Below are 25,898 nucleotides of genomic sequence, written 5' to 3' on the forward strand. Positions count from 1 at the left end.
ACAAATCAAAACGAACACATAAGTGATGCATGTGAATTAAGAACCATTAATAAAATAAAATGATCAAGACCAACAACCGATCAGTTTTTTTTTCTAAAAGATGATTTAGCATTAGAGCATTATAATTGTGTAGCATCCAGTGGCTTGGAGCACAAAAGCTAAAGGCAGTTTGATCAGTTTTGTGGAGACCTGGGGAAGAAACCTGCCCCAGTTGGCCCGAGGGGTCTATCTTGTCCATAGTTCGGATTAAGCATGTCAGATAGATATTGAGGTGCCAGACTAAGTATGGCCTTAAGAACAAGCATTAAAATTACAAAATCAATTCTAATATTTCCTGGAAATCAGTGTAACATAGTGTCATATTTTCAGTGTCAGCTGCTTTTTTTCTTCTTTTTTTTTTTTTATATGCATTTATTCTTCCTTTCCAAAACTTGGCACCTAAATTACCCACAATGCAATCCAAATGCTAACAGTTCATTCAAGTGCCATCACTTGAGGAAATGTATCAGATTTCAGCGTTGTGTGAAATAAATAAGCTAGAATTCCCCTTTAATATTAGACCAAACATCAGATTTAAAAATTTCCCCTAATAGCCCATCATAGGAAAAATAACAATAAAACAATAAAACGACAGGATCAGTATAATTCTACTGTGCACCATGAGTTCACACAGGAACATTACAGGAAAGCTGCAGTAATAAGTTATAATACACTAAGTGAATGTAATGGTAGTCAGTGGTCAGTGGAAAAGTTGACTGTGTTATCTGCTGCATGGCAGGCTGAGTTTGGGTCCTTATCTGCGGCGAACATTGCGGTGCTGTGGCGGGCTGTTTTTGCCGAAGAGTCACAGCGAGGCGGAGTCACCTGATTGGCTGGACAGAAGGGCGGAAGTGCGTGTGGCGTCCCAGCTGTGCTGAAAACAAAACAAGACAAGCTGCGACTGGTGAGTGCACAAACACAGTGGATTATTGCCTCTTATTGTGTAGCATTATGGTAACTGCTTTGTGTAGCGTGTATATGAGGCAGTGTTTAACGCTGTGTGTCGCTGATAGTTAACACTGGAGAGATGTGTTGCTGTCCTTGTGCTGATCTCACGTGTGGGTTGTTATGTAACACACAGTCTGTACTGAGCAAGCAGACCGACCAGCCCGCTTCTGCTATTGTCTCCTTGCACTGTCGTTGTACAGATTCACAGTTGCTTTCTTAGCTACTGATGAAGATGCTGTGAGTGTTTTATAGCTGCTGCCGGCGTGCAAACGCTCAGACAGTAAAATTTACACCGCTGTAATCACACAATCCACTATTTGATGCAGCTACTTAGAGGACAAATCAGCTTGCTATTATTTTATTGCTCAAAAGGAAAAACCTGGTGTACATTGCACTTTGGCATTTCCTTTTTCATTTAGAGGACTGGCCAAATATAACCAATGCTGCAGGATAACAGGAAATCCAACCTTAATCCTTAATACATCAGTAACAGATTTCCACAAAGAGACTCTTTCTAGATACACCATTTTACCATTTTAGAGAGAAGTCCATTGTAGAAGAGGCAGAGATAACTTCCATAGACCCAAAGCAAAGTAGACGAGCATGCTTTAAGTAATGAGTATAGCAATATTTTTTCTGCTCTAGTGACAAGTGTTTCTATTTACAGTTCAGCAAACCAAAAAAGACAAATTTGCTCAAGCTGCCTGATCCATCATGGCTGGGTACAATATCCTGACACAATAGGGCTGGCCAATATTGATAAAATGCAATTTCAAATAATGGTATTGATATATATTATATGTATTTGATAGAATAACCACATGGGAATATCACCTTTTGGCTAATCCAGGACATGAACCACCTGAAAGATCAAGGTGATTCATAGTCTCAGTGACAAAGTCCTGATTTGCAACACTGTTTTATGTCATTCAGATCAGATGACTTATCGACCCTGCTTAAACCTATTGCAGGTTATTTTGATGCACCATCATTCATAGTTTTAATGGTTTGTCACCACACCACTAAAGTTTCCTCTGATGTGTCTTATGTTCAGCACCATGATGGATGAGTTGGTGCAGGACCTGGTGTCTGCGCTGGAGCAGACCTCGGAGCAGAGCAAGCTGGGGGAGCTGTGGGAGGAAATGGTCTTGAGTCCCCTGCAGCAGCGTCGGCAGATCCGCCGCCGCAGAGTGCGCAGGCGCTACCGCGAGTCCCCTCTGTATCTGACAGAGCACAGACGTTGCTGGATTGAGGCCTCTGAGTCCAGTTTGGACGAGGCTAAACACTACAGGGAGAACTCTTCCTCGACCATCGCTGCCTCTGTAGCCAACTGCAGTGACTCTGACGACTTGACTTCAACCAATCAGTGGCACTCCGTCATGAGAGGCCCGGCCAGGACGAGGCAGCCCTCCTGGCCAGAGTCTGACTCCTTCAGTGAGAATAATCCAGGACGGCCGCTCAGGAGGCGAAGGAAGGTCAAACGTATGACCTCAGGCGTCACGGTCAGGCTAAAGCAGAAGTTAAATGTTTCGGGTGTGGATGGGAAACGGAGGTACAGGCCATCTAGGATGGAGCAACTGTCCGGTTCGAAGAAGAGGTCAGGTGGTTGGATGGGAGCAGAAAGACAGACTGAAGGAGCCAGGCTGATGGGAAAGGAATGCTGGAAGAGGAAGATGGCCAAGGAGCACAGAGATGGTGCAGATGAAAACATGTCTGAAGGGTAATGTTGGATTCAAGGAAGGATATTTGCATTTTTTTTTCTCCTAATTTGGTCTTTCCATTGGAGTTAAACCTAACCCTTTAATTCATTACAATGATGTTACACACTTAGGCCTCCATCTGGCATCCATTTAGGTGTATAGAAAGAACTTTGAGGTCCATTATTTGTGAAAAATCAGCATTTCCAGCTTTCAGAACCTTTCATTTAATTTACAGTTTTGCAACAAGCCAAATGTTAACCCTGTCATTGTTTAAAGAGTCAAGATTAAAACCATACCGAAAAAGGAGCTCAAAACTCTAAAAGCCCTTTTTACCCTTTAAATGGAAAGTTACCAAGGCAGTTAAACCCATAACATAAAAGTCATGGGCATAACTACTATCAGACAGAAGCAATTAAAGAAGGCGACATTTAAGATGATCTATACTGCCTGTCTTCATCGAGCGAGTTGTCAATATTCAGCGTGTCCTCAACTAAGCCAAAAAAATGTATCACAATCATGCCACTCCACTTTAAAGTATTGAGTTGACATTAAAAATGAATGATAGAGTCTCTTCATCCTCATCTCCTGTAGCTGAAATGATCACCAGGGAGGGATCTTTGATAGTTATGCCTCCGGGCATCTGCCAACTCATTATTTCCTTTCGAGAAATATTGTCACAAATAAATAAGTGACTTGGTGTGGTATTGATTTGTTTTGAAATGAATTCTTGTCTTGGGCTGGGTAATTAAAGCTGTGACTGTCCCAGTGTCCCAGAGTGCACCGTCTTGTGTGCATTTTATTTAGCAGAACTAAATGTTGCTGTAACTGGCAGCAGAGAGGAATTTATATTATTACAGTGAGGTAATTATTGCAGTATAGTATGGAAAAAAAGAATAAATTGTGACAAAAGAATAATTCTGTCTACTACTACTGTCACCTTCGCGTTCACCCGCTCACTACTTCCTCTATAACAGACTCTCAGTAGTTTACTCTGTAGTGAGCAGAGATTTCAGGTACTTATGAAACATCCTCATTTGCACCGTCACTGACAATTTACAATTTTTTTTATCTATAAATGTGACGCATTGGATTGTGGGACTGTTATATATATTAATATAGCAGTGGTGTAACCAAGTACATTTACTTGTGCTCAAGTACAATTTTGAGGTACTTGCACTTTCAGTATGTTGTAGTTACTAGTTAGTTTGAAGATTAAGATAATACATACAGAATATGTGGCCAGCTAATAGTAAATTCATCTCATTCTTATAAATTAAACTACCCTGCATTATATAAAGTTAAAATTGAATCCACTTCAACCAGATAAAACTTTAGAAGATCATTAAAATGCACCTTAATAATACAGTGATATAATACTTTAACACTATGACAGATTCTGTTGTCAGTTGGAGTACTTTTACTTTTGATACTTAAAGTACATTTTCCTGCGAATACCTCTAAGTAAAGTTATGAATGCAGGACTTGTAATGTAGTATTTCTGTTGTGATATTTATCTCTGTACTTTGTCTTCACTGGGAGGCTGTGTACAGGCCACAGACGCTATTTGTTCTACTGTGGGAACTTTTGAGGGCACTGTTTAGTGCATAAAGTTTGCACTGAGAATTTTGACACAGATAAAATGGAGGATGGCAAATTTTGTAAATAGGGACTTAGATCCTTGGTTTGGTCAAGGTAAAACTCACCAAAAACTCCTTTGATTGGGTAAAGAAGGAATAAACATCAGGAGAAGAGGTTAGTTCATACCTTTTTGAGGAAGATCATCCTCATTAACATTAATGAATAGCTGAGTAATTGTTTTTCACTATATAGAAATGGTTGCTTCTTGTATTAAATACCTCATATATTGAGTACAATGAGTTGATAAATAGACATATATGGTGTACAGTGCTGGTCAGTTGCACAATCACACTTTATTTTCTGTTTAAGTGTTGGCGCTCCTGTCCCTGAAGTCCTGTTATGCTCCTGCACAGTGTTATTTCCTTAGTGATCTCATTATCCGTTGATCATATAAAATATATGATAAGACGACATTTCAGGTAACCGGTAATGGGACAGACAGAAGGCTTTACATCTTCTGGTTTCATTTGTGCTGACCTCCCTAGCCCCTAAACGGTACTTGTTTTCTTACTTTATGGAAAAATCAATAGCCGTTCTGACAGAAAACGGCTCCGGAGAAGAAATAAATGGGAACACCATGGCACGCTGTCAATCATTTCTCACTTACACAACGCCAACGCTCTTGATTGCTGCTCAGTAGACTGCCACGCCGTACTGAGGGCTCAACAATCTAATGGTTAGGCCCTGGTGGAGGCAAAGGATATGAACAAATGGCAGCAGTGATGAGGGAGTGACAGTGGTACAACAGCAATATTTATACTCAGAGAGTGTACGGTCCGTTTGATGCCGGACACAGATGCCATTGTTGAAATGTCTTTTGAAGCACTCAGATTTCTTTGGTCTCCATTCATTCCATTAACCTTTTTCGTATGGAGTGTCTGGTCGTGCCTCTCCTCAAGGTCACTTCTCTTATGTGCATACTGAGCAGAGCTTTGCCTTCAGCCACCCAAGTGCAAGGGGAGCAGATGTTGGCAGCTCCAGTTGGGCTCCACATCCTTGATTAGACCTGGCCCAGCCTGCTGGCAGTGAGGCCACCTGGCACCCAGGCTGGCCCAGCAAGCAGGCCTCACCTGTGGGTAGACGCTGTCCCGGGCTTAGCCTCCGTCTCCAGCTGTGTGCCGCTACTGGTGATGTTGACTTCAACCCTTGCCACCAGGAAAAACAAAGCCGCTGTGTGAGCTTTTCTCACACTCAGCTTTATCATGCTGTAATTTATATTTTGAAAACTCTATGAGGAGTTTTTGGGGAAGCAGTGCAGCATTTGCTGAAGTTAATTTTCATAAATCTCTGAGACTAATCCAATTACTGCAGCTCAGGGAGGGTGGGATAACCTTATAATCAGACACCCATGGAAGAGAGCATGGATTTGGGTTGGGGCGGCTTGTTTGAAGAGCCCACAGATCCATTGTTATCAGCGCTTTGCCCCCCTTCGTCTCTGCCTCTTCTTTATTCCTCTGCAGAATGAGCCCAGGCTCAATAAATGGCGGCTAGCCTGTAATCTCTGTGCAAACTGGTCTGCCTCTCCCAGGAGCTGAGGATTATATCCTAATGATTAGTGCTCATCTGGATACTGTGTTTTGCTTCACCTCTTTGGCTTGTATAGAGACAATAGGGTCATGCGGGGAGTTAAGTTCAGCCCTAAAACACTGAAATGCACTTTTTGTTTTTGCCCTTGCTTTTGTTTCACCATGGACGTGTGGCATTTTATCTAATTAAGACTTATCTGTTTTTATGGCGCCTAATCCACAACAGAATATCTTACTTTTCTGGGGACTGGGGAAGTGTTACTTTGTGCTGACTGTATTTGGTGAGCTCTCATCAAACTCTGCAGTGATATGTTTTGACTTGTATCTGTGTGAGACGAAGACAAAGTTTTCCTAAAATGTTTTCCTGACAAAGGTCACTGCTGAAGAAAGAAGAGGTGTTTCTTTTTGGTCCCAAGAAAAATGGGGGTCTCAATTATTCATTGGCATTAATTAGACACTACTTAATGGAAACGGTCTCACATCGGCCCTGTGCTGCTCCAAGCGACATCACATTACACCGTTAATACAGATAAATACTTAATGGGTGTCTCTAATTAATTGTTGATACCTGTGATTCTTTTTCAAACTTTGCATAGTCTCTCCAATAAGAAGCAAACACATTTATGTCCTTAGAAAATGGCGGAAGATGCCATGCTGTTGGTAGTTAATCATCACTGGTTCCTAATTTCAAAGAAAGCTTGTGGAATGAAGCATAAAACCAAAAAGGTAGTTATTGCGTATTGTAGAGCTTTGGCTGTGTCCTCTACCGCTGTGGGAGAGTTGTGTGCTCCAGATGCCAGCCGATGTGTCCAGAGGTGGGGTACAGCTGAGGAGAGGCCTGGGGAATCAGTCTGGAGAGAGGGCTGAGGGGGTTGGATGGGGGGTGGAGGGACAGTCTAGGATTTCTCGGCCCGGCCAGACATCTTCCAGATTCCCCGGAGAGGCCTGCTCCCTCTCACATCTGCTTCTCTTGGATGTGAGGGGAGATGATGCAGGACCATCTGGCCTGGAAGGCGTGCAGGCTGGGCGGACGTATTTCTGATCCTGTCGTCACTGGCAGGCCTGTGCAATATGGCAAAGCATCGTATCAGCGCATATCTGACCCTCCAGCTCTCTCCTGTAAGCAAGGTCAGCGATGTTAGACAGGAGGCAAAATGCAAGGCAGTAAGGAGCATTGAGCTCCGTCTCTTTCATGAAGTAGTTTGAATGGCAATTAGCTTTATTTGAAGGGTAGGGGTGGTCTTATTGTTAATCTTTCGTATTGTCAACAAATATCAGCTAAAGACAAAAACCAACGATGTGTTAGTACATCTCTCAATACTTTGTGCCTTCTGGAACAACAGCTGGAATCAGCCACAAAACTAGTTCCTACACTGTAGAAAAATCGTAACAGTTCAGGTCACAAATATATAAATATATAAAAGGACTGTAGTTGAACATTAGCTGTCACATTAGCTAACACTGGCACATTTACAGAAATGTTGAAAAAATATGCATCTTGCTTAAATAAAGAAAATGGAATGAAATATAGTTGCTCCATAATTTCACAAAACAGCTGGGCACTGATTAACCCAACAGGAATAAATGGTGCTTTTGTTGGGGGACTATTTTCACACATTACATACACATTAGTGTTTTTGACTTGACTCAAAATGAACTAATGTAGGACCCATTTGATTGGACGTGACTTGTCCATTAAACTAACTGGCATTTAGAAAAGTGCTTTAGCAAATAGATTTTTAAAAAAAAATACATGTGCTTGTTGCGTTTCTGTAAAGTAAGCAGTGACAGCAGTGTGACAAGTTGGTATACTTGCAGAAAGAATAAATCCTTTTTTGTACCTCTATCTTCATCACCACCCCCTCCCTCCCTCCCTGTGACCTTGAAGTGTCTGGAGGTCCCAGTCCAAGGTGGCTGAGGTGTGAGAAAGGCAGAGAAACCCAGGGTGGTCTGGGTGAGCGGATGGGGCACAGAGGGTATGGAGGTTAGTGTAACTGGGGTTGCCTGGGGGTGTGAAGAGGAGCGGCGATGGAACAGGCTAGGCAATAAGAGGTGGCAGCCCACACAGCAGATGTTGGCCAGTTGTTGTGTGGAAGCGGCACGTCTGTGGGTTGCTCTGTGTGTGGGGCACACCCAGAAGGAGGGGCGGGCAGGGGAATGTGTTTCGCTCTCCTGTCATCCTCCACAACGCAGGCCAGATTAGATTGGAGCTGACAGCGGAGGATATTCAATTAGATTGTGCATGTCACTCAGTGGCTTCGATCAGAGTCTCTCCTCATGCCTTTGTGTTTGCTATCGCAACAAGGGAAAACACAGCTCGCTGTCTTTTTGTGTCATTTCCATTTATGTCGACCTCTAGCTCCAGACTTCTTCATTATTTTCTTTACTGAATGCTACATGTTAAATATTGACATTCAGGGGCATGTAAATTTTTTGATTTACATTGTTCACTTTTCAGATGCTATAACATGGTCTGACCTAAAGCACCCATCAGCTCTGAGATGACAAATCAAAACAGAGTTCTCCATTCTCAGATGTCATTGATATTAAAGAGCAGGTCAGCTGCAGTCATTCACATGTGATGTCTTTCCTTTTTTCTTTGCAGTGAAACCAGCAGCACATGCAGCAGTGACCCTGGTCTTTTCACCAACGATGAAGGAAGACAAGGTATTAAAACATACACTGCAGAAACTTCAGCAACTAGCAAGTAAACAGCTGATTGGATTTTGAGTATTTGGAGCTCACAGACAAAGCTTTTTTTTAACATGTAAAGAAAGATGAGGAGTTGTCAGATTTGGACAACACCCTCCTCGACTCTCGGGGAATGCTGGGGCTGGAGAGGGAGATTTCGATACAATGGGCTGGTTGCTGGGCACCCAGGCGACTCTAATAAGACGTTGTCATGTCGTGTTAATGAGCGCTGAAGCCTTTGCTAATCTCATTAGCCATGGCGGGGCCAGGCGGCCTCTGATTTAACAGTTGTCACTACACCTTGACTGTGAGAGGCATGGTTCCTGTGTGCGCCTTGCTGACTGACAGGTCTGAGTAGAGCTGGCTGTCCTCAAACAGTGCTGTGGTTAAAAGTGTTTTACAGTGCTGGTGCTTTTTACTTCAGCATTTTAATGGAAGCTGCAATGGCACTTATAAGGTAAACTGGTGTGTGTGTGGCGGCACTGCAGATTTAAGTGGGGCTTAAAGTGGGTTAGGTATAGTACGACAGCACAATTTTAAATTCGGAAATTCTCATATTGGAAATTGTAGAAAAGTACTTTGGGTAAAAATATGATAGAAGCATGCAGCAGTGACGTGCCAGCCCATGCAGCATCTTCCCTGTCCCTGTGCGCAGGCGATGACGAGCAGAGTGACTGGTTCTTCGAGGGGGACTGTGGAGCTGGGACAGGCATGGCAGGCTTGTTGCCCAACTGGGACTCAGACAACCAGCTTTCCCTTGAGGATAACCGCCCATCGCCCACCTTTCTGCAACCTGCACGGCCCTCTCAGAGAAGTAAAAGAGGATCATTCTGTCTTTTAGACACAAATTAACAACAGTCCTGGGAAGACTGTGCCTGCTTCTTCATTCTGTAGAATAAGAGAGGAAACCACTTGTCCTTTAACCATCCCTGTTCTCTGCATTGGCTTCCAGTATGCTGAGGATTTGTTTGCTTGTTTACAAACCATTCAAATATACTGTATGTTAGACATTGCATAAAGGCTATGAGCCACCCTGACCTGGTCAGGTTAAATATCACTGGTCACTTTCTCCTCAGGGTCGAATAAAGCCAGATGGTTAGTTCGGTGTTAAGTTTGACTTGTTGTGTCTATTTTCCTGACTCTTTTTTTAATATTAATGATCTTTTCTGATCATTTTGCAACACAGAAAAATAAAATGTTTTTTTTTTTTGTTCTGTTGCAGGGTATCATTCACGTCTTAAACAACTGCCTGGCTCTGCTGCCTGCTGCATCAGGAAGGATAGGAGGAGGATTCCCAGCAAGGTTAAAGCAAACTTGCATCATTCACATCAGTAGACTTGCAGCTACTGAAAAAGTTTTTTTTATGTTTGATTTTTACTCTGTGCGTTTGATTTATGTTGAACAGGGCAACAGCATGCCAGTGTTTGTAGAGAGACTGAGACATTTCTCCCAAGATCCTTACCAGAGAGAGTAAGATATACTGTTTCAAACTCTTAAAGCAACATTATAAAGAGCTCTTCTGGTATTAAGTCCATCTGTTTCCATCATTGTTTTTTGTCCAATAATTATACTGTGAACATTTCCTTTTAGCTTTTGGCTGCCTTCTGTTGGAAAACGAGACCGAAGCCAGGTATGTTACAATACAAGTTTTTTCCAGGCCTTATTATCTTTTTGACCCCAGTTTGTTCAGACTAATGGTAAAATTTCAACATCTAAATGTCATTGATACCTTTCAATTTCCAGTTGAACCCTTTGTGCCCATTACCCGTGTGTCCTATTGACATGGTGTCAGAGAGCTCCCATCTCCGATCTTCCTCTTCAATCTGCAGAAACAGGTAGTTGATGCCATGTTAAATAAAGCAGCCTCTCAAGGGCCTATTGGAGACACCAGTCTTTTCTATCAAAGCTCAATATATTGATAGACAAGTCTGTGGCCAAGTCACTTAAATGAATTAGTTGCAGAGCAAAGGTCACTGTTAACAAAAGTAATCTATGTTAAAATAATGCCTCAGCGACTGTGTGTGGGCAGACACATTCGGTGGGTTGTGGGTGATGGCTCCAAATCTTCGTCTTCCCCCTTTAAGATTAGATCAGGCTGTAATGGAGGGGAACATATACTTGATGCATGTTGTTTGCAGTAGTGAATCATACACACAGATGCACACATATTGTAAATGACCACATTCATCTTAACCCAAAGGTTTTACTTCTTTTGTTTGGGGTCTCACAGAACCAAATGCTGTATGTGTAAATTTAATTATGCTAATATGTTTTCCACATATATATATATATGTATATCATTAAATCCCATTGTGTAGAAACGTGGTAACTTTTTGTTGATGAAGGCTACAAACAAATATTTAATTTTAGTTTTATATATTATATGTGCTGTACATGATATTACATACTGACGTTACTTATGTTTGGTGTCACTTAGACCCCAGAGAGGTCTAACTGTTATAAAACTCCAATAAGAGAAATTTTAATTGACTAATTTAGAAGTAATTTAGAGTTTGGCAGCAGTAGAGCCTATGAAAACCCATTGTGTTGTACCATGTTTAACAGCGTACAGAAATAATGTATCTCTGTTTCAGACTTCATCAGTGCAGAGGCCGCTGGGTCTCCAGAACACCAGTGTTAGCGTTAGTGTTACTGGCAATCCTGCCCCCAAGTCTTAGCTGAGGTGACAACAGACTGCTACAGTTGGATGCAGTAACACTTCAAGTCAGTAGTTTTCAAGGTCACCGTTCACAAATAGAGAAATACTATGTGTTGACATAGTCGTAATGCAGTTTGAAATCCCTGTATTTCTGGCACTGCACAAAAACATAAAAAAAAAGGTTTATCCAAAAGATGTTTGTCAAAGCGTCACATCGCTCCCAGTCATCCCCGGAACTGTTGGATCTGCATGGGGGACTATTGAGGAGGCGAGCAGCCCCCTTGGCCTCGAGACTGTGGGACTCCTCGTTGTATTGTTTCCACTCTGCCTATTTATGGTGCATTCTTAATTTTGTTTCACACACACACACACAGTTTTTCCTCCCTCTCTCTTGGGTTATTTCACAGAGCGCTCCAGCACTCCTTGATGAGGGGCAAAAACACGACTGCTATGAAAAGCCCCCGACTTCTTAGGGCTTTCTTTTCTAAACTGGCCCTTTCTTCTCCACCTGAAAGGTTCCTTCAGATTCCAGTTTGAGGCATTGTGAATACTAATTTCTCTCTATTAAAAAGCCCTCATATCCCTGCCATGCTCTCATTTGAATGGCGGACTCAGGGGAGACCTCTTAATTCCTTTATAGTGGGATTCAAGACCCTTCACTTCAAAAAGTATAAATCATACTCCCAAATGAATGAGGGAGAGAGGGGGGATTGACGAGAGGGGCTTCTGATGTGTCCCGTTGGACGGCACGAGCTGAATCTATCTCCCAAAGCTGCTCAAATCCACTCTCCAGTGAGATGTCTGCTCTGTCCTCATGACCCAGCTCTACACGCGGCACCCATTTACTTCCCTTAACTTCCTCCAAAACACACAACACCCGGCAGTTAGAATTTTTATTTTGCACAACAATTGGAAATGCTATAGTTGCTCGTGCCTGCTCTTAACAAACTTTTAAATATCCACTCTTGATTTCACTTCACTGCATTTTCATTTCTTTTGAACATCTCGCCCGCGTGATCGATTTTTCCAGCGCCGAGCTCTCATACATCTGACTTTTCTTTGTTTCCAAACACCCTTGAGAGAAAAGTGTTTTCTCTGTGGGCAGAGTGTAAACATTAATCTTGTACTGTGGCCAGGTTGAAATGATACTGTATTAATAAAAGCTGTCATCTCCTGTTTGGCACGGGCTGACGGCGACAATCAGAGATTTGATGTTAAGTGATAAAGGCTGTATGAGGTTGCGTGCTGTTTATCCCGGTGTCGGCGCGTGAATAGGCGCGATGCTTTGTGGGATTTGGCCGTAATGCTCGGGGACGGTGGCCACGTTAAAATGCATAACTGCCTCCCACCTGAGCCGGGCGGCAGCAGCTTTTATCTATTGACTTATTTATTTCTAAATGACACTTGTGCTGTGAGATAAATCATAGTCTTACGCCACTCCCTTCCCAGTTTTCATTTTAATTGTGAGATCTCGGTGTCAGCAGTTAGTATATTGGTGTGAGTGGCCTATTGATTATTGATTTGGAGCTATTGATTATGTTCCCTGGAGACCCTAATCCTTTCTGATTCATTTGAATACCTCTATTAATCTTGAGATCCTGCTCACACCTGAAGCACCATGTACCCTAATGAAAATAGATGGCCATTTTGTAACTGCGGCTCCTCACTCCTCTTTTGATTTATTATTTTTAATTGATATATTTGCTTTTGGATGTGGGCGCCAAAATTACAATTGACCCTGTGTCAGTGCTGTTTTACTTTGTACCCTAAGGGACGGCACTGCATTTAAAAGTGTCTCATATGACCTGAAAAATCTATCTGGGAGACTTTTGTCTCGGTGTCCTTGTGTCTTTGATAGAATTTAGTTGTTGTTACCCATCTTCATTACATATTACTTGTTTTTTCATTGCTCATTGCCTCCAAGTCAATCTTTGTTTTCTCGTCACAGTTTCTGTATATTTAGGGGCAAAACAACAGGCCAACATCTGTCAAGTTGTTAAAACTGATGAAGTAGCAGATGTTAAATAATAAAAACAGCGCTGTGCATTTTTTACCGCTTCTTTCAGTTTTACACTGAGCCATGTAACATGCTTATAAAAAGCCTTTGGGTTCTTCTCTGAGATGAATGGTGGTGTTTTGTCTTGGTTAATGAGCCAACTGATGGTATTCTTATGTTTGATTAGCATTGTGCTGAGTGTCTCAGTGAGCTCCTGGCGGCCCCCGGAGCTCTCAGCGGCAGGGGAGGGCCCTCGCCTCCCTCCAGGCTGCCGGGGCCCTGGAGTGCCTTGGCCTCGGTGTAATGAGGGAAGAGATGGAGGGATGGACCTCCACACATTAAGACCAAATGCATCAGGGTATTACTTTTAATACCGCAGGCGTGCCTCGTGAAATAATGCAACGTTTAAACGCGGATCGATTTTGGAATTAAAAAGTTAGTTTGCAAAGATTTACTGTGGGGAGTTCAATGCCTGAGCTCTTTATCAGGGGCGCAAATGGCTGGTTATGTGCTGTCCGACAGAGGTACGATTGAGGGATCGATAGGCGCGTGATTTACTAACTGGAGTACAGCTAATCAATAAGTATAAAAGTAAATGAAATATGCATTACTGGGATTTTATTAGAGAGGGGTAGCAGGGAGAGAATAACGGTCAGGCCATTTATTTTTATATCTATTGATTATACAACATAGAGACTTCGCTCAAAGTGTGCCCTGCACAGCTCTCGACACCCCATGCCTGCACACCCGTCATGTGATTTATGGGTGCTGAGGTCATGGAACATGCTGCCTGTTAAAAGGCTGCCCTGACAGGGCCTTATTGTAGCATGTGCCGTGTTAGGGTTGTGAGCTTTATGTAGCCTGCAGTCTGAGACGAGCCGTGCTGGTTAACAAGGAGCTTTCTTCTGTTTGATCCTCTGTTGTTTAGCAATCTGTCATGAATTTGTTTTTACAAGTTATGTTTATTAGCATTTTTAAACAGCATGCCATCTTGTTCTTTAAATCCTCTCTGAGATACAGTGTAGTTGTTTAAAACAAACATAATGTGTAAGATTTTAACTCAAATCTTTTGGTCTGTCATTGTGTCTTATTGTAGCTCCCTTGCACGCTACACTCTTTTCTCTTTTTCACTCCTCCCATACACAAACATGCACACCGCACAGGATCACATCAGCTGGTTCTCTCTCCACCCCCCACCCCCCCACTGATGGAACCTTGACCTTAACTTTACATCTCCGAAGTCAGGGCTATTAAGCTGGTGGGGGGGCTTTTCCTATTTCAGGGCTCCTGACATATGACATAGGAGGCATAGAGCAGGTGTAATTTGTTTATGTGAACTCTGCAATGACTCAGCCACATGCATCCCAGCACCTCTCCTCATTGAATATTCTGTGTTGAAAACATGGATTAATGAAGAAAAATTAAGATGTGGCAAAATAAACCACTGCACTGAGGCTAAACGTAAACTGAGGTGTTTGCAAATGTGCAGTGCTTGCATTTATTGACTTCTGTGAAATTATAAATTTTTACATGTATATTTGTGCATTGTGGGAGGGAGCTACTTTATCATATTTGCCTGCTTGTAACGTTTGCTCGGTGTGTGTGTGTGTGTGTGTGTCCCCAGGAAGACTAACATCACCCCAGGACTGTCATGCACAGGACACTTCAGGAGTAGGGAAACAGAAGCTGTGTCCATCACAACATCAGGTAACACCCTCCGCACATAGTGATGAAACCTGCAGATTTAAAAATGTTACGTATCTCAAAGAAAGAGATGCAGGTGTCATTTGCGAAAGTGTAAAAACTTGTGTTGCTTTGCATTTTTAGTCATGCTAGCAATAATGCTCTGAGGATGTTGGGACTCTGGTCCAGAAAACATTATATATATTATGTTATATTTTTATCCATTACCTCATAATTTCAAATTGTTCATACTTCATAGTCTAAAAAAATTAAAAAATGAAATACTTCCCATCACACTTTACTGTATATGATGTTTAGTGCTATAGAAAATGTTAGCGTGCTAAAACGCTAAACTTAGACACTGAGCATAGTAAACATACGTGCTTAGCATCAGCATGTTAACATTGTTTTTGAGCGTTAGGGCTGTCACAATATCAGATTTTCACTACATAATTATCATGGCCAAAAGAAATCACTGTAAGAATATTATCATGATATCTATAGAAACTTTGAGGAAAAAAAAGCTTTCACTCAAATTCATCTTTAGCTTTGGTTATTGTGTGTTTTGTCTTTTTTTAATGGCAAATGGTTGTTAGGAGGTGGAGAGAGAGTCTGTAACCATAACTGTACAAAAAGCACAGTTACACTTAATGGATAATGAAAAGGAAACCAGGTGAACAGATAAATAAAAGATCCACAACATCAAACATGTTCATCACAATATTATCATACGTGTATCGTTTACATATCAGTATTTATTTTTTTAAATATCAAGGTAATCGTCAATACCAGTACATCGCGACATCCCTATTGAGCATGTTAGCATGCTCTGCCTAAATACAGCCTCGCAGAGCCAAGCTAGCAGAGCTAGCATAGCTGTAGGCTCTTAGTCTTGTTAATACATTTTTGTAATTCTACCAAAATTACCAAATGTTAAATATTTGGTGCGTTAACAGCAAAGGGAAGTGTACAGTTAGATGGTAGCTATGTTATGTTAGGAGCTTTCTGCTTAAAGCAGAGGTGTGATGTGGAGTTCACCCTGTTGGAGGTGGCATCAAGCAGCAGCCGTTGTGTGTGTTTGGACCAGTGGAGCTGCCTTTTTTCATTAGACTGATGGCTCGGGGCCCTGTGTCTGTGCTGGATTGAAATCTGAATTGGTTTGTCCACCTTTTCTTCTGCGTCCCCTCTCCGTGCTTCACTCCTGCAGCTGCTGTTTGTCATTTAAATAACAAATGCTGGTGGTTCCCTGATTTAGTGAGGGGTGCAGGCCTCTGATGTATATTAATATTGCCGCACAGTGCACTGTACCAGGGTCCATCATTCATTTGGATAAAAGAGGTGGAATTTAAAAACAGCCAATGCTTTACTTGGATACAGATTGCATCCATTTATTGCACTGAGTGATGGAACGGCCGGCAATTCTGTCCTTCACCTCCCCAGCGTTGAACCACTTCCCATAAAAGTAAAAAAGGATTCACCCCTGACCCTTAAGGACCCCTCATATTCAGCATGGGGAGCGAGGAACATCCCTCAGTTTCTCGACAGTTAACAGATCCACAGTCTGTTGTAAAGGAAGGAAGTTTTTAAATCTTAAGCAAACACATTGTTTTCCACAAATGAAATCAATTATTGGTGTTTTCTGTGCAAAAACAGCAAGATACAAACAAGGCAATAATAATTGTACTACTATAAATACTGCATATTTTAATGTTTTTCAACTGCACATGCTGTTATATGCTTATATATTTTACTGTGTGTTTTTAGTTCGTGACTAAAAGATGATCTGTTTCCTATCGAAGGAGAGTCCCTGATTGGCACACCCCCCTTCAGCCCTGTTCAGAGTGTTTTCCTGCTTCTTGAGTCTAGTGCCCCCTGTCCACTGTGATTTATCATGCATCCCATGTCGTCCAATGTCAGTTTCTGCAGCTGCAACTGCTGTATATAAATCTTTACTTTGGCAGCCTGCTGCACCATGTCTCTCCTCGGTAATCTCACCACCGCCAAGAGATGCACATTCACCCTGACAAGCTTTCACACTCTCTGTGTACAAATTTTGGTTTGTTGCCATTCTGACATAAATGCGTACAGAGACAAAATCAGATTCAATGATTTGTTGAGTGGAGATGTTTTCCGGTAAACATCTTGTTTGCATGGAAAGATTGTTTGCTGCATTTAGTAGAGAGAACAGCGCAGCTCGCAGTGTTGCTCTTAGTGAACACGACAGCTGAGTCTTTGTTTGAGTTGGCTAGAGGAAGTGGATTGTTGTATGTGTTAGTGGTTGATTTGAAACTCTGTAATCAGGAGTGAAAATGGTCGGCGGCTCGAGGTGTCTTCCAGGGCTCCGTGGGGAATTACTGAGGCGGTACCCAGCTGTTGCTTTGTCTTTTTTCTTTACCCTTTTAGCACTTCCGCGGCAGTGCTGAAGCTGGCTGTGAAAAAAAAAACACAACAACTTATCAAGCCAGGTATCTGTTTGGATTAGATGACCACTCCATTTCTCAGCCTTAAATTGGCCATTTTCTACTTTTCTCACTACCATCAATCCAGAAATCCAACTCAATCCAACAAGTTCTTTCTTGAAATAGAACAAAGCATGCCAGCTCTCACTTAATGTTATACTATATATTGATATTATAGTTTAATCACTTAAGGTGGATTTATTTAGGCTTTGTACACTGAATGTGGTTAATAAGTGAATTATTGATAAAATCACATTTTTGTCCGGTGATTGAGAATAAAAATGAATACATTCTGCTTGTGCCACATTTTTGGGAGAATTATTTGTAAGGCAGAGATGAATCAGTGAGCGTAAAGAATCTGATGGGTTTTAATAGCCTTGGCTGGTCTCACACAGACTAATTAATTATTGCAATTTTACCCCTCCCCTGCCGTCTCCTATGATGCCCTTCATCTTTATCTCTATAAAGGGATGATGGTAATAAACCCAAAACTTGAACTTATTCAGTGTGCTACATTTCAGGAAGAGTTAAGAGTTTGGTGTAAATATATGGGGTTGAATTCAATTGATAATTAACCTTGTCAGGCTGTTAGTGTGTTATCTCTGTGTGCTGGTAAGTGCCACATGAGGGTGCCCATGTAGAGGCCAGCCCCTTGGTCAGCCTTACCGCCTCTCCTCTCCCCTCTGTCTCCATGTGTCTCCTTGCCCGAGCAAGATGGCTGCGTGACAGATCACTTGCGTCGGAGGCCCGCCGTGTTCCTGCCCGGCGGTCCGGCCCCCTCTCATTAATGCCCAGGTTGGTGCGAGGGCCGTATGGCAGCACAAGACAAATAACGCTACCACTCAGCCATCACTTCTGCTGACAGAAATGCAGCCCACCGCACTATTTCGCCCTCTCCGGCTCCACTCCGCACCCTGCTCGCGTCCTTCAAAAAACCCCCCCATCTCCTCCATCTCCACCTGCACCTGCCTGCACTGCTCCACCAAACTTTCATGGTGGGTTTTTGCTGTTGCTGGAGGCTTAGCTTCACACTGAAACCCACTCAGGTTGATGTAGTGTAACCACATACCTGCTGCCTTTGTAACTCACTCTAATTGTTTTCTGTTTGGTTTTCTTCTTTGTGGAGACAGATTTGTTTTTAGCAGCTCAGTCTGTCAGGTGCTTCTTGACTCACTTGTGTGCAAACCTTCTCATCGGGAGGTCTGATTTGAATGTACTGTGTTTTCAATTGTGAAAAGAGCAGTGTGTGTGTGTGTGTGTGGGGGTGCACGTTTGTGCGCATGAGAGTGAGAAGGAGAGAGAGAGAGAGCAGGAGAGAGAAACACAAAGGCTAATCATTAAAGAGCTATTCAGCCCTGTTCATTTAAGTGTGGGAATCAGCAGACCCATTACTGTCAATGTGTAATTAGCTGATTAATAAACAGGGGGAAGGGGAGTGCTCCAGGAAGGCCTGTAATGATTGTTTTTAGAGAGCATCACATGAGAGCTTATTAAGATGGTAAGATGGTTCCATTCAACCTCCCATTATCACCCACAACAAATGCATGTACTGTAATTCTGCCATTGACACAAAACCTTTGCATTGTAATATCTTTATTGACCTTGATGTAAAACCAGATGGGTGTAGGTGGACGTATTATGGCCTTTTAATTTATCTATTATAATATATATTATTTTATCTTTTAGTCAAGCAGTTGATTTCAATTCATCATTTTTAAATTCTCTTATACACATTAATATACAAAGATAATACAGTTTGAATAAAATAACTAAAGGTACTTGTATGGAGTAATTCTATTTTCTGCTACTTTATATTTCAACTTAATTTACTATATTATTCTGACAGCTGTAGCTACTAGCAACTTTTCAAATGTTAATCTTATAAAATAGTGAAATAGTGACCCTTTATATAAAAGCACTGTCTGGTTGTTTTTATTTTATAACGTTTGGAGAGAGGCACAAAGAGGTTAAATCATTACTCAATTGATCCATTATTAAAAAAAAAAAAAGAGGATATATTTGGGTTTGGGAACCACTAAGCTGCCTAGCTCTATATAAAGTAGTTTGTTATAGTTAGTAGTAGTAGTAATAACAAACTAATAATGTCATATATGATACTATATCAATCACAGGGGCCATGTTACTGCAGAACAAGTACTTATACTTTGTAAACATTAAGTACATTTGGTTGATAATACTTGTACTTTAAACAAAGTAGGATTTTGAATGCAGGGAATATACTTGTAATATATAGTATTATTACATAGCGTTATTGGTACTTTTACATACATACAAACATACATGCATATAGCCATTAGTAGGATTAATGTGACTTCTTTCTTTCTTTCCTTTAAGTAGTGCAGCCTTCACATATGTTGTAGGATTTAAAATATTGCATTTAAATGTCTGTTCTCTCAATCACAAAGTAAAAATGTGTATAAAGAGCTTATCCTGATCGTGACCTTAGAATAGAGGCTAGTATATGGTATGCTCTGCATGTTAACACACTCCCAAACTAAATGTCCCCAGCCATTTATTTGTGTGTCAGATATGAAAACCCCTGAATTTTGATCCAGGCCTTTGACTATGTTTAACCTGAGTGTTTGGGTTGAACCTCAGCAACGGTTAGTCATCGTTCCCTCAAGAAATATTAATCAATTATTGTGCCCGCCGGATCAGTTTGGGGAAGAAGTCATCTGGAAAGAGGCACAAGCAGATATAATGGGAATGAGCAAAAGCACATGCCAGTGAATGCTGTAATGCCTAATCCTTTGAGACAGCCCAGAGCCACAATGTCACTTCTAGTTCCCTTGTCCTCTGCTCTGGGACTGCCTCGCAAATGTCTTGTGTGACCGCCGCAACTTTTTTTGAGGTGGGGGGGGGGGGTCCAGGAAAGATTTACTATCAACCTGAAGTAGGAAAAGCAGGAAAGCATGTTAGGGAGCGCAATTGTTTTAGATTTCCTCTTTCTCCTGCGGAAATTGGCCCTTTTTCTCTTTCAGATATTTCCCTTCATTCGTAGAGACAAAAAGCTTTAAAGGTGAGTGAGATCAAGAGAAAAAGAGGATCTTTGAAAAGGAAGGCCATCAGTGAGATGTGAACGTGTGATGAGTGGAGTTAAAAACATACAGCTTCGTACAGCATAACCGGAGGGGGGAAGTTAAGCCATAGGAGCAGCACAGATTGGCCTTTTAATAACCATGTCCACAAGTCATATGGGGCCAAATTGGATTTGGCTCACTTGACCAAAACCTCATTAATATTTAACCTATTAGAAGAGGATTGCTTCAAAGTTTTATTTCAATATACCTAAAACATGGAGAGATCTGTGAGTCGTGGACTAAATTTAATTTTTATTTGAGAGGCAGTCCAGTGAAGAGAAATGTGATTTATGTAAGTATCTTTTACTTTGTTTGTTCTTTTTGTTGTGTTATATGTCCAGAATATGATATGTGCTTTCTTTTTCTCTGCAGCTAGCAACCCATTTCATAAGGATCACCAGAGAGAAGAGGCACAGGGAGCCAATAACACCTCAACCCTAGAGGCCGTGGGGGCAGCCAGTGCAGCAGGTTCCCAGTCTTTTGCTCAGCCTGAAACTTTTTCTCCAGGGGGGCCATGAGGACACCTGAAAACTGGACAAGCACCCAAGCTTGGGAGAACATGAAAAAAAAAAAGGAAATCTGTTGTGCCTGAGAAAAGGCTTCAACTCCTCTTGCTGCACAAAATTTAGGACAAAGAAAAAATACAAAGCACATCATCAAATCAGCATGTTACTGCTAGATCCAGTCTTTCCGGGTAGTATACTAAGTACGGCAAATGTTAATGCAATCAAGCCTCGTTAAGCCCTCCGTCATCTCCTCAAGGAAGACGGCAGCGTCAAGAGGCTCCTCGTTTAACTCAAGCCTCGGCGGCTCCTCCTGTTTCCACACACATAGTCTCCAGGCCACCTGCCACCATGCAATCCAACAATTATGTCCACTGTTGTAGCACAGCATTTGTCAGCGGGAACACTGGGAGGATGGTCAGGTGAGGCTGCGTGGCTGCTGGAGGGTGGGGGGTGGGGGGGCAGCAGCACGTAGCCAACTCTGAAACAGGAGCGCATCAGAATGTTTAGCTGCCACATGCTGCTACCAGGTTCAGTGAGGCGACCACCGGTAGAGAGCCACACAAAGTACAGGCCTCCTATTAGCATTGATTTGAAAAGCTACAGTTTGTACAAAGGTGCTCATTAGCACAACACAGAGGGAGCGTAGTCGCGGTCCGTGGAGGGCCGTCTCTGTTCTCTCCAGCTTACCTTCCATATTCAAATTTCCCCCAAACGTATTTAAGTTCAAGGCCGGCTACAAAATCTGTTTGAACAGCCTGTTTTTCAGCGGTGGTGGATACGTTGCTTGTGGAGCTGTGCAGACGGTAGATGAGAGCCAGCAGAGCGGGGTTGGAGGAGCTCTTGGAGACAGTAGAGGAGGGTTGTACACGGTATTTTCACCTACCCTTGGGGTATACATTTCCCTGGCTCCCTCGGCATCAGATGCATTAAAAGATCAATGGCAGCATACAGTGAGATCAAACACAACAGTTCTCGCCAAGCTGGTATACAAGCAGAAAAATGCATTTGCTGGAGTCAAGTGATGTGCATTCTGCTTGACATGAACCATATGGGTGATAACTGTTATAGGCTTTAAAACATGAACAAAAACTCCTGCGTACAACCACATCATCTCTGTTGTAGTCTCATCAGGTGTTTTGCAATAAAACATCAACCTGAAGGGAAACAGCAGAGTGATTTTGGTTCTGACTAAATAAGTTTATTTGTTGTTAAAAATGAGACACATTAAAAACCCTCTTGATGGAACAGGTACGCACTTTTGTATAATGATTGCAGGATATCTTTTTAGTGAAATTAACTGCATAATCATCAGCCACATATCACATGTCTTTTCAGACACTTTAAAGCCTTATTTAAGAGAAGAATCACATTTAGTAGAATGAGATTTGCCAATTAACGTGAGTTATACGTCTGCAATAATCCGTCTGAGAAGGCTTTATGTGATCATGTTGGCCAGGGATGACATTTATAAATGCTGTGTGTGCACACTCGTCTAAATGGATGCCTCACACAAGACATCCTGCCACAGGAATCAGTCAAAGTGTTGAGGCAGAGAGCATCCCCAACCCCACCCCCCACCCCCACCCACCCCTCCGCCTCCCAGTCTCTCCTGCTGCAGCTTGACCAGGGAGTCCAGCAGCACTGTAGGCTCTTTCAACGTCAGGAATACACACCTGATTGATAGGAACAGCACAGGTTGAGGTTCCCAATTAGAAAAAAGAGGCTTTTGATAAATACATTGATGGCTTTTTTAAGACATATGCCCCTGAACACGGTGACAAGTATTGACTGTGTAGTGTTTTAAGGAGAGCTTCTCGCCATAGCCTTATCCGTCAGTCTGTGTTTTGGAGCCAAGGCATTGACAGGAGAGGAAGACACATCAGTACAGATGCAGTTCCATTAGCAGGAAGAGGGAAACCCCTCACCTGCCTCTCTGGTAATTAGCAGTCACCATAATGACATCTCAGCCAGACCGTATGCCCCAAAATGAATTTCCAATGGCCAGGAAGTGGGGGAATGGCTTCCGTGCAGCCAGTCAATTGCCCTGTTACAGTTAAGGAATCCAGCAGGCCGGTGCCACTCATATTTCATCCCAGGTAAAGATTACCTGTCAGGCCCATGGGAGATGTATTGATCTGTTTTCCTTTTTCCGCTAGCAATCACCTGACAAAGGCACCTAGGAGGCAAGTGAATGAGTGATGCCTGGTGTGTCTGCTCCAGCATGGTGGCTTCTAGTGTCCACTGATGGGTGGAGAGGTGATGAGGAAGAGGGGAGATAATGCAGTCATAAACTCTGTTTGAACCTCCTCTGTATGCATGCAGGACAGCCCCTTTGTGCCCCAGGTCACAGGTCACTGGGGAATTTGCCTTTTTTTTGGCTCCTTTCTTGTCAGTGACGTTTGTTCTTGCTATGTAGTGTGTAGTGATGACAGAAACACATGCAAAAGAGGCTCTATGGTTCCTGCTGACAAATGCATGTTTCGAGTCACCGTAGTTCAACTCACTTTGGGTTTCAAGAGTGATCCGGTTTGATCTGGGCGCTCTCTCACAATGAAACCCAACCCTGTGCAGTCTAAGGGTTTCCCGTGACTGTCAGTGTGGCAGTGATCAATACATTTTACATTATCTCATGTTTTCTTGGCAGCTAAAAGTATTTATATATTTGCCTTGTTCAGTGGAATGTTAGAATTTATATCATCCATGAAGCCATGTATTTAAAGTGATTGCACTGTATAAAATGTGAGTATTGAGTATTTATGTGATGCATAATTATAGGTCCATTAATTGAGGATTTAGGTCTGAAGACATTAAATTCATAAATTGATTTTCATGATAGATAGTACAGTAGATACGTCTCCCTAATTTTTTACTATCATATTTTTTAATTTCATTTACAAGGATTTAAATATATCTCCCTGCTATCAGGGCTCTTAGGCAGCTATCCACATTTGATACGTGGTACAAATAGCATCTTATCTCATAGGCTGTTATCTTTATATTTAATAGAAGTGGCGGCATGCCTAATTGCTTTGCAAGTGATCTAAAGAGGATTACTTCTCCCTTAGAAAGCCTGCACGGTGTCACTAGATGTTAGAGAGACATTACAATGGTAAAATTCAATCAAACCTGCAGTGCTGCGTTTATGCAGTAGCTCTGTTTTCTGTGATCGTCACTCAGTGTTATGTCAAAATAATTGTCAGTATGAGGTGGATGCTCTGCTTTTGAATTAACTGTATGAACATGATTATGGAATATTATGGATAAGAAGCTTTTTTAAGAAATTGTACTTCTACTTCTGTCATTTGTGTATATATTTACTGTCTTGCCTTCTTGTCATACAATAGGTGAAGTTATAATCATTCTATGTCATGAGTATTAAAAGAAAAACTGCAGTATATGTTTGTTTCAAATACTGAATTTGTGTGCAATAAATTAATTGTGGCGATCATGATGGTGTGAAACGTGTATGTGAAGATTTTGCCTGACAAATATGGTCTGCACATATGTACTCCTTTATATTCACGTCAATGTAGAGAGAGAGGGGATGATAACATGTGACAAAGGTTTCTGACTGGTATGGAACCAGTATTGTGGTTACAGTACACGGTAGGCTATGCATTTTAATCACTGGGTCGCCTCAAAGTATTTTTAGTTTGAAACCCATTCTTGAACATTATGTTGCCCTGTCATGGATATCAGGTACATTATTCATTAAATAATGGTTGATTAATCAATTACGTCATTGATAAAAATTAATCACATTGATATTTGAGCTGCTGTAAAGTCATGTAATTATCAAAAAACATGACTGTACACTACGTATGTCACTAGAAACAATACTTCCTTGCTAAGTCCTGTCAAAATTCAGAAAATGTGAAGTACTGAACCCTAAGTAGAAGTAGATGTCGTAAGTACTATGTGATTCTTCATGGGCTGGCACGAGCAGTGAAAAAACACTGAAAGTGTCCTAGTCTGACATCAAACTCAGAGAGAAGAAGGCAGGCATGGTACACACTGACAACAACACTTGGAATGACTGCAGCAACAGGTCGGCGGCGACTTAAAAAAAAAATACACGCAGCATGAACTGGTGTATGGAGATATTTTGCATTTTGGGGACAAGTTGTAGACAATGAAAAGCCAATGTGAAAACGGTGCCACAGGGGGAAAACACCTCAAACTTAACCAAGCAGCTCGAAGACAGGCATCTGGATCTGTACACAGAAGTCAGGGTGAGTGAGTTTCAGTTGTTAAACTATATTTACAACACGTTGGCAACATGTTTATGTCCTGAAATGTTACCGTTGTTGTTTGTGAATTGCGACAGCTGACAACTGTTGTAACAACGTTCCACACATCGTTCACAGAGGCTAACGTTAGCTTGTTTAGGCTAACGTAGTGACAACTGGTAGCATGAGCTGGGTGCTCATAACATTAGCAGGCTACAGTCATTACCGTTCACTCTGGTAATATATGACGCCGACTTTATAAATGAATATTTTCACAACATGGGTTTGTCACCATGTCCGTCAGTTTAAACTGCTGCTATATGGAGGTGTGCGCGCGCGTGTGTGCATGTGTGATAGCAATCACCTCTGTTGCTTCCTGTTTTTAGCTGTGGTATCGAATTTGGTATTGAGAATCGTGGAATTCAAATGGTATTGGCACCAAAAGTCTGGTATAGTGACATCCCTACCCTACCTGGTGGTTATGTGAGGCTTGGGCACTTAGGCACAGCTTTGCTTTGAGTTAAATCCTAATATACTCAGAATGAGAATGCTAACGTGCTGATGTTTAGCAGTTGTAATACAGTGTTTGCCATCTTAATTTAGCATGCTAGCATGCTAACATTTGTTAATTCAGTACAGATGAGGATGATGGAAATGTAATTATTTTTTCAGGTAGTTGCTGATAAATCAAGTATTAAAATTCAATTATAATTAGATTATTAG

The 25,898-nt window shown here is 41.8% G+C and overlaps 1 protein-coding gene across 3 annotated transcripts; it reads left to right on the forward strand.

The window, feature by feature from the left end:
* Nucleotides 1–796: 796 nt before the first annotated feature.
* Nucleotides 797–24,394, forward strand: LOC130180237 (G patch domain-containing protein 2-like). 3 transcript variants are annotated; one of them, XM_056393677.1, is made up of 12 exons: nt 797–943; nt 2,042–2,707; nt 8,457–8,518; nt 9,198–9,356; nt 9,765–9,844; nt 9,948–10,012; nt 10,133–10,172; nt 10,286–10,377; nt 14,822–14,904; nt 18,054–18,134; nt 20,342–20,379; nt 20,813–20,833. In XM_056393677.1, the coding sequence occupies exons 2-10, from the start codon at nt 2,046–2,048 to the stop codon at nt 18,125–18,127; spliced, it is 1,317 nt and encodes a 438-aa protein (XP_056249652.1). In that variant the 5' UTR covers nt 797–943; nt 2,042–2,045; the 3' UTR covers nt 18,128–18,134; nt 20,342–20,379; nt 20,813–20,833. The 3 variants fall into 3 exon arrangements, with proteins under 3 accessions (XP_056249652.1, XP_056249653.1, XP_056249651.1); XM_056393678.1 differs by lacking the exon at nt 18,054–18,134 and having other exon boundaries at nt 20,813–20,930; XM_056393676.1 differs by lacking the exons at nt 18,054–18,134; nt 20,342–20,379 and having other exon boundaries at nt 20,813–24,394.
* The last annotated feature ends 1,504 nt before the right edge of the window (nt 24,395–25,898 follow it).

Source organism: Seriola aureovittata, chromosome 13, assembly GCF_021018895.1.
Source record: "Seriola aureovittata isolate HTS-2021-v1 ecotype China chromosome 13, ASM2101889v1, whole genome shotgun sequence".
Taxonomy (NCBI): Eukaryota; Metazoa; Chordata; class Actinopteri; order Carangiformes; family Carangidae; genus Seriola; species Seriola aureovittata.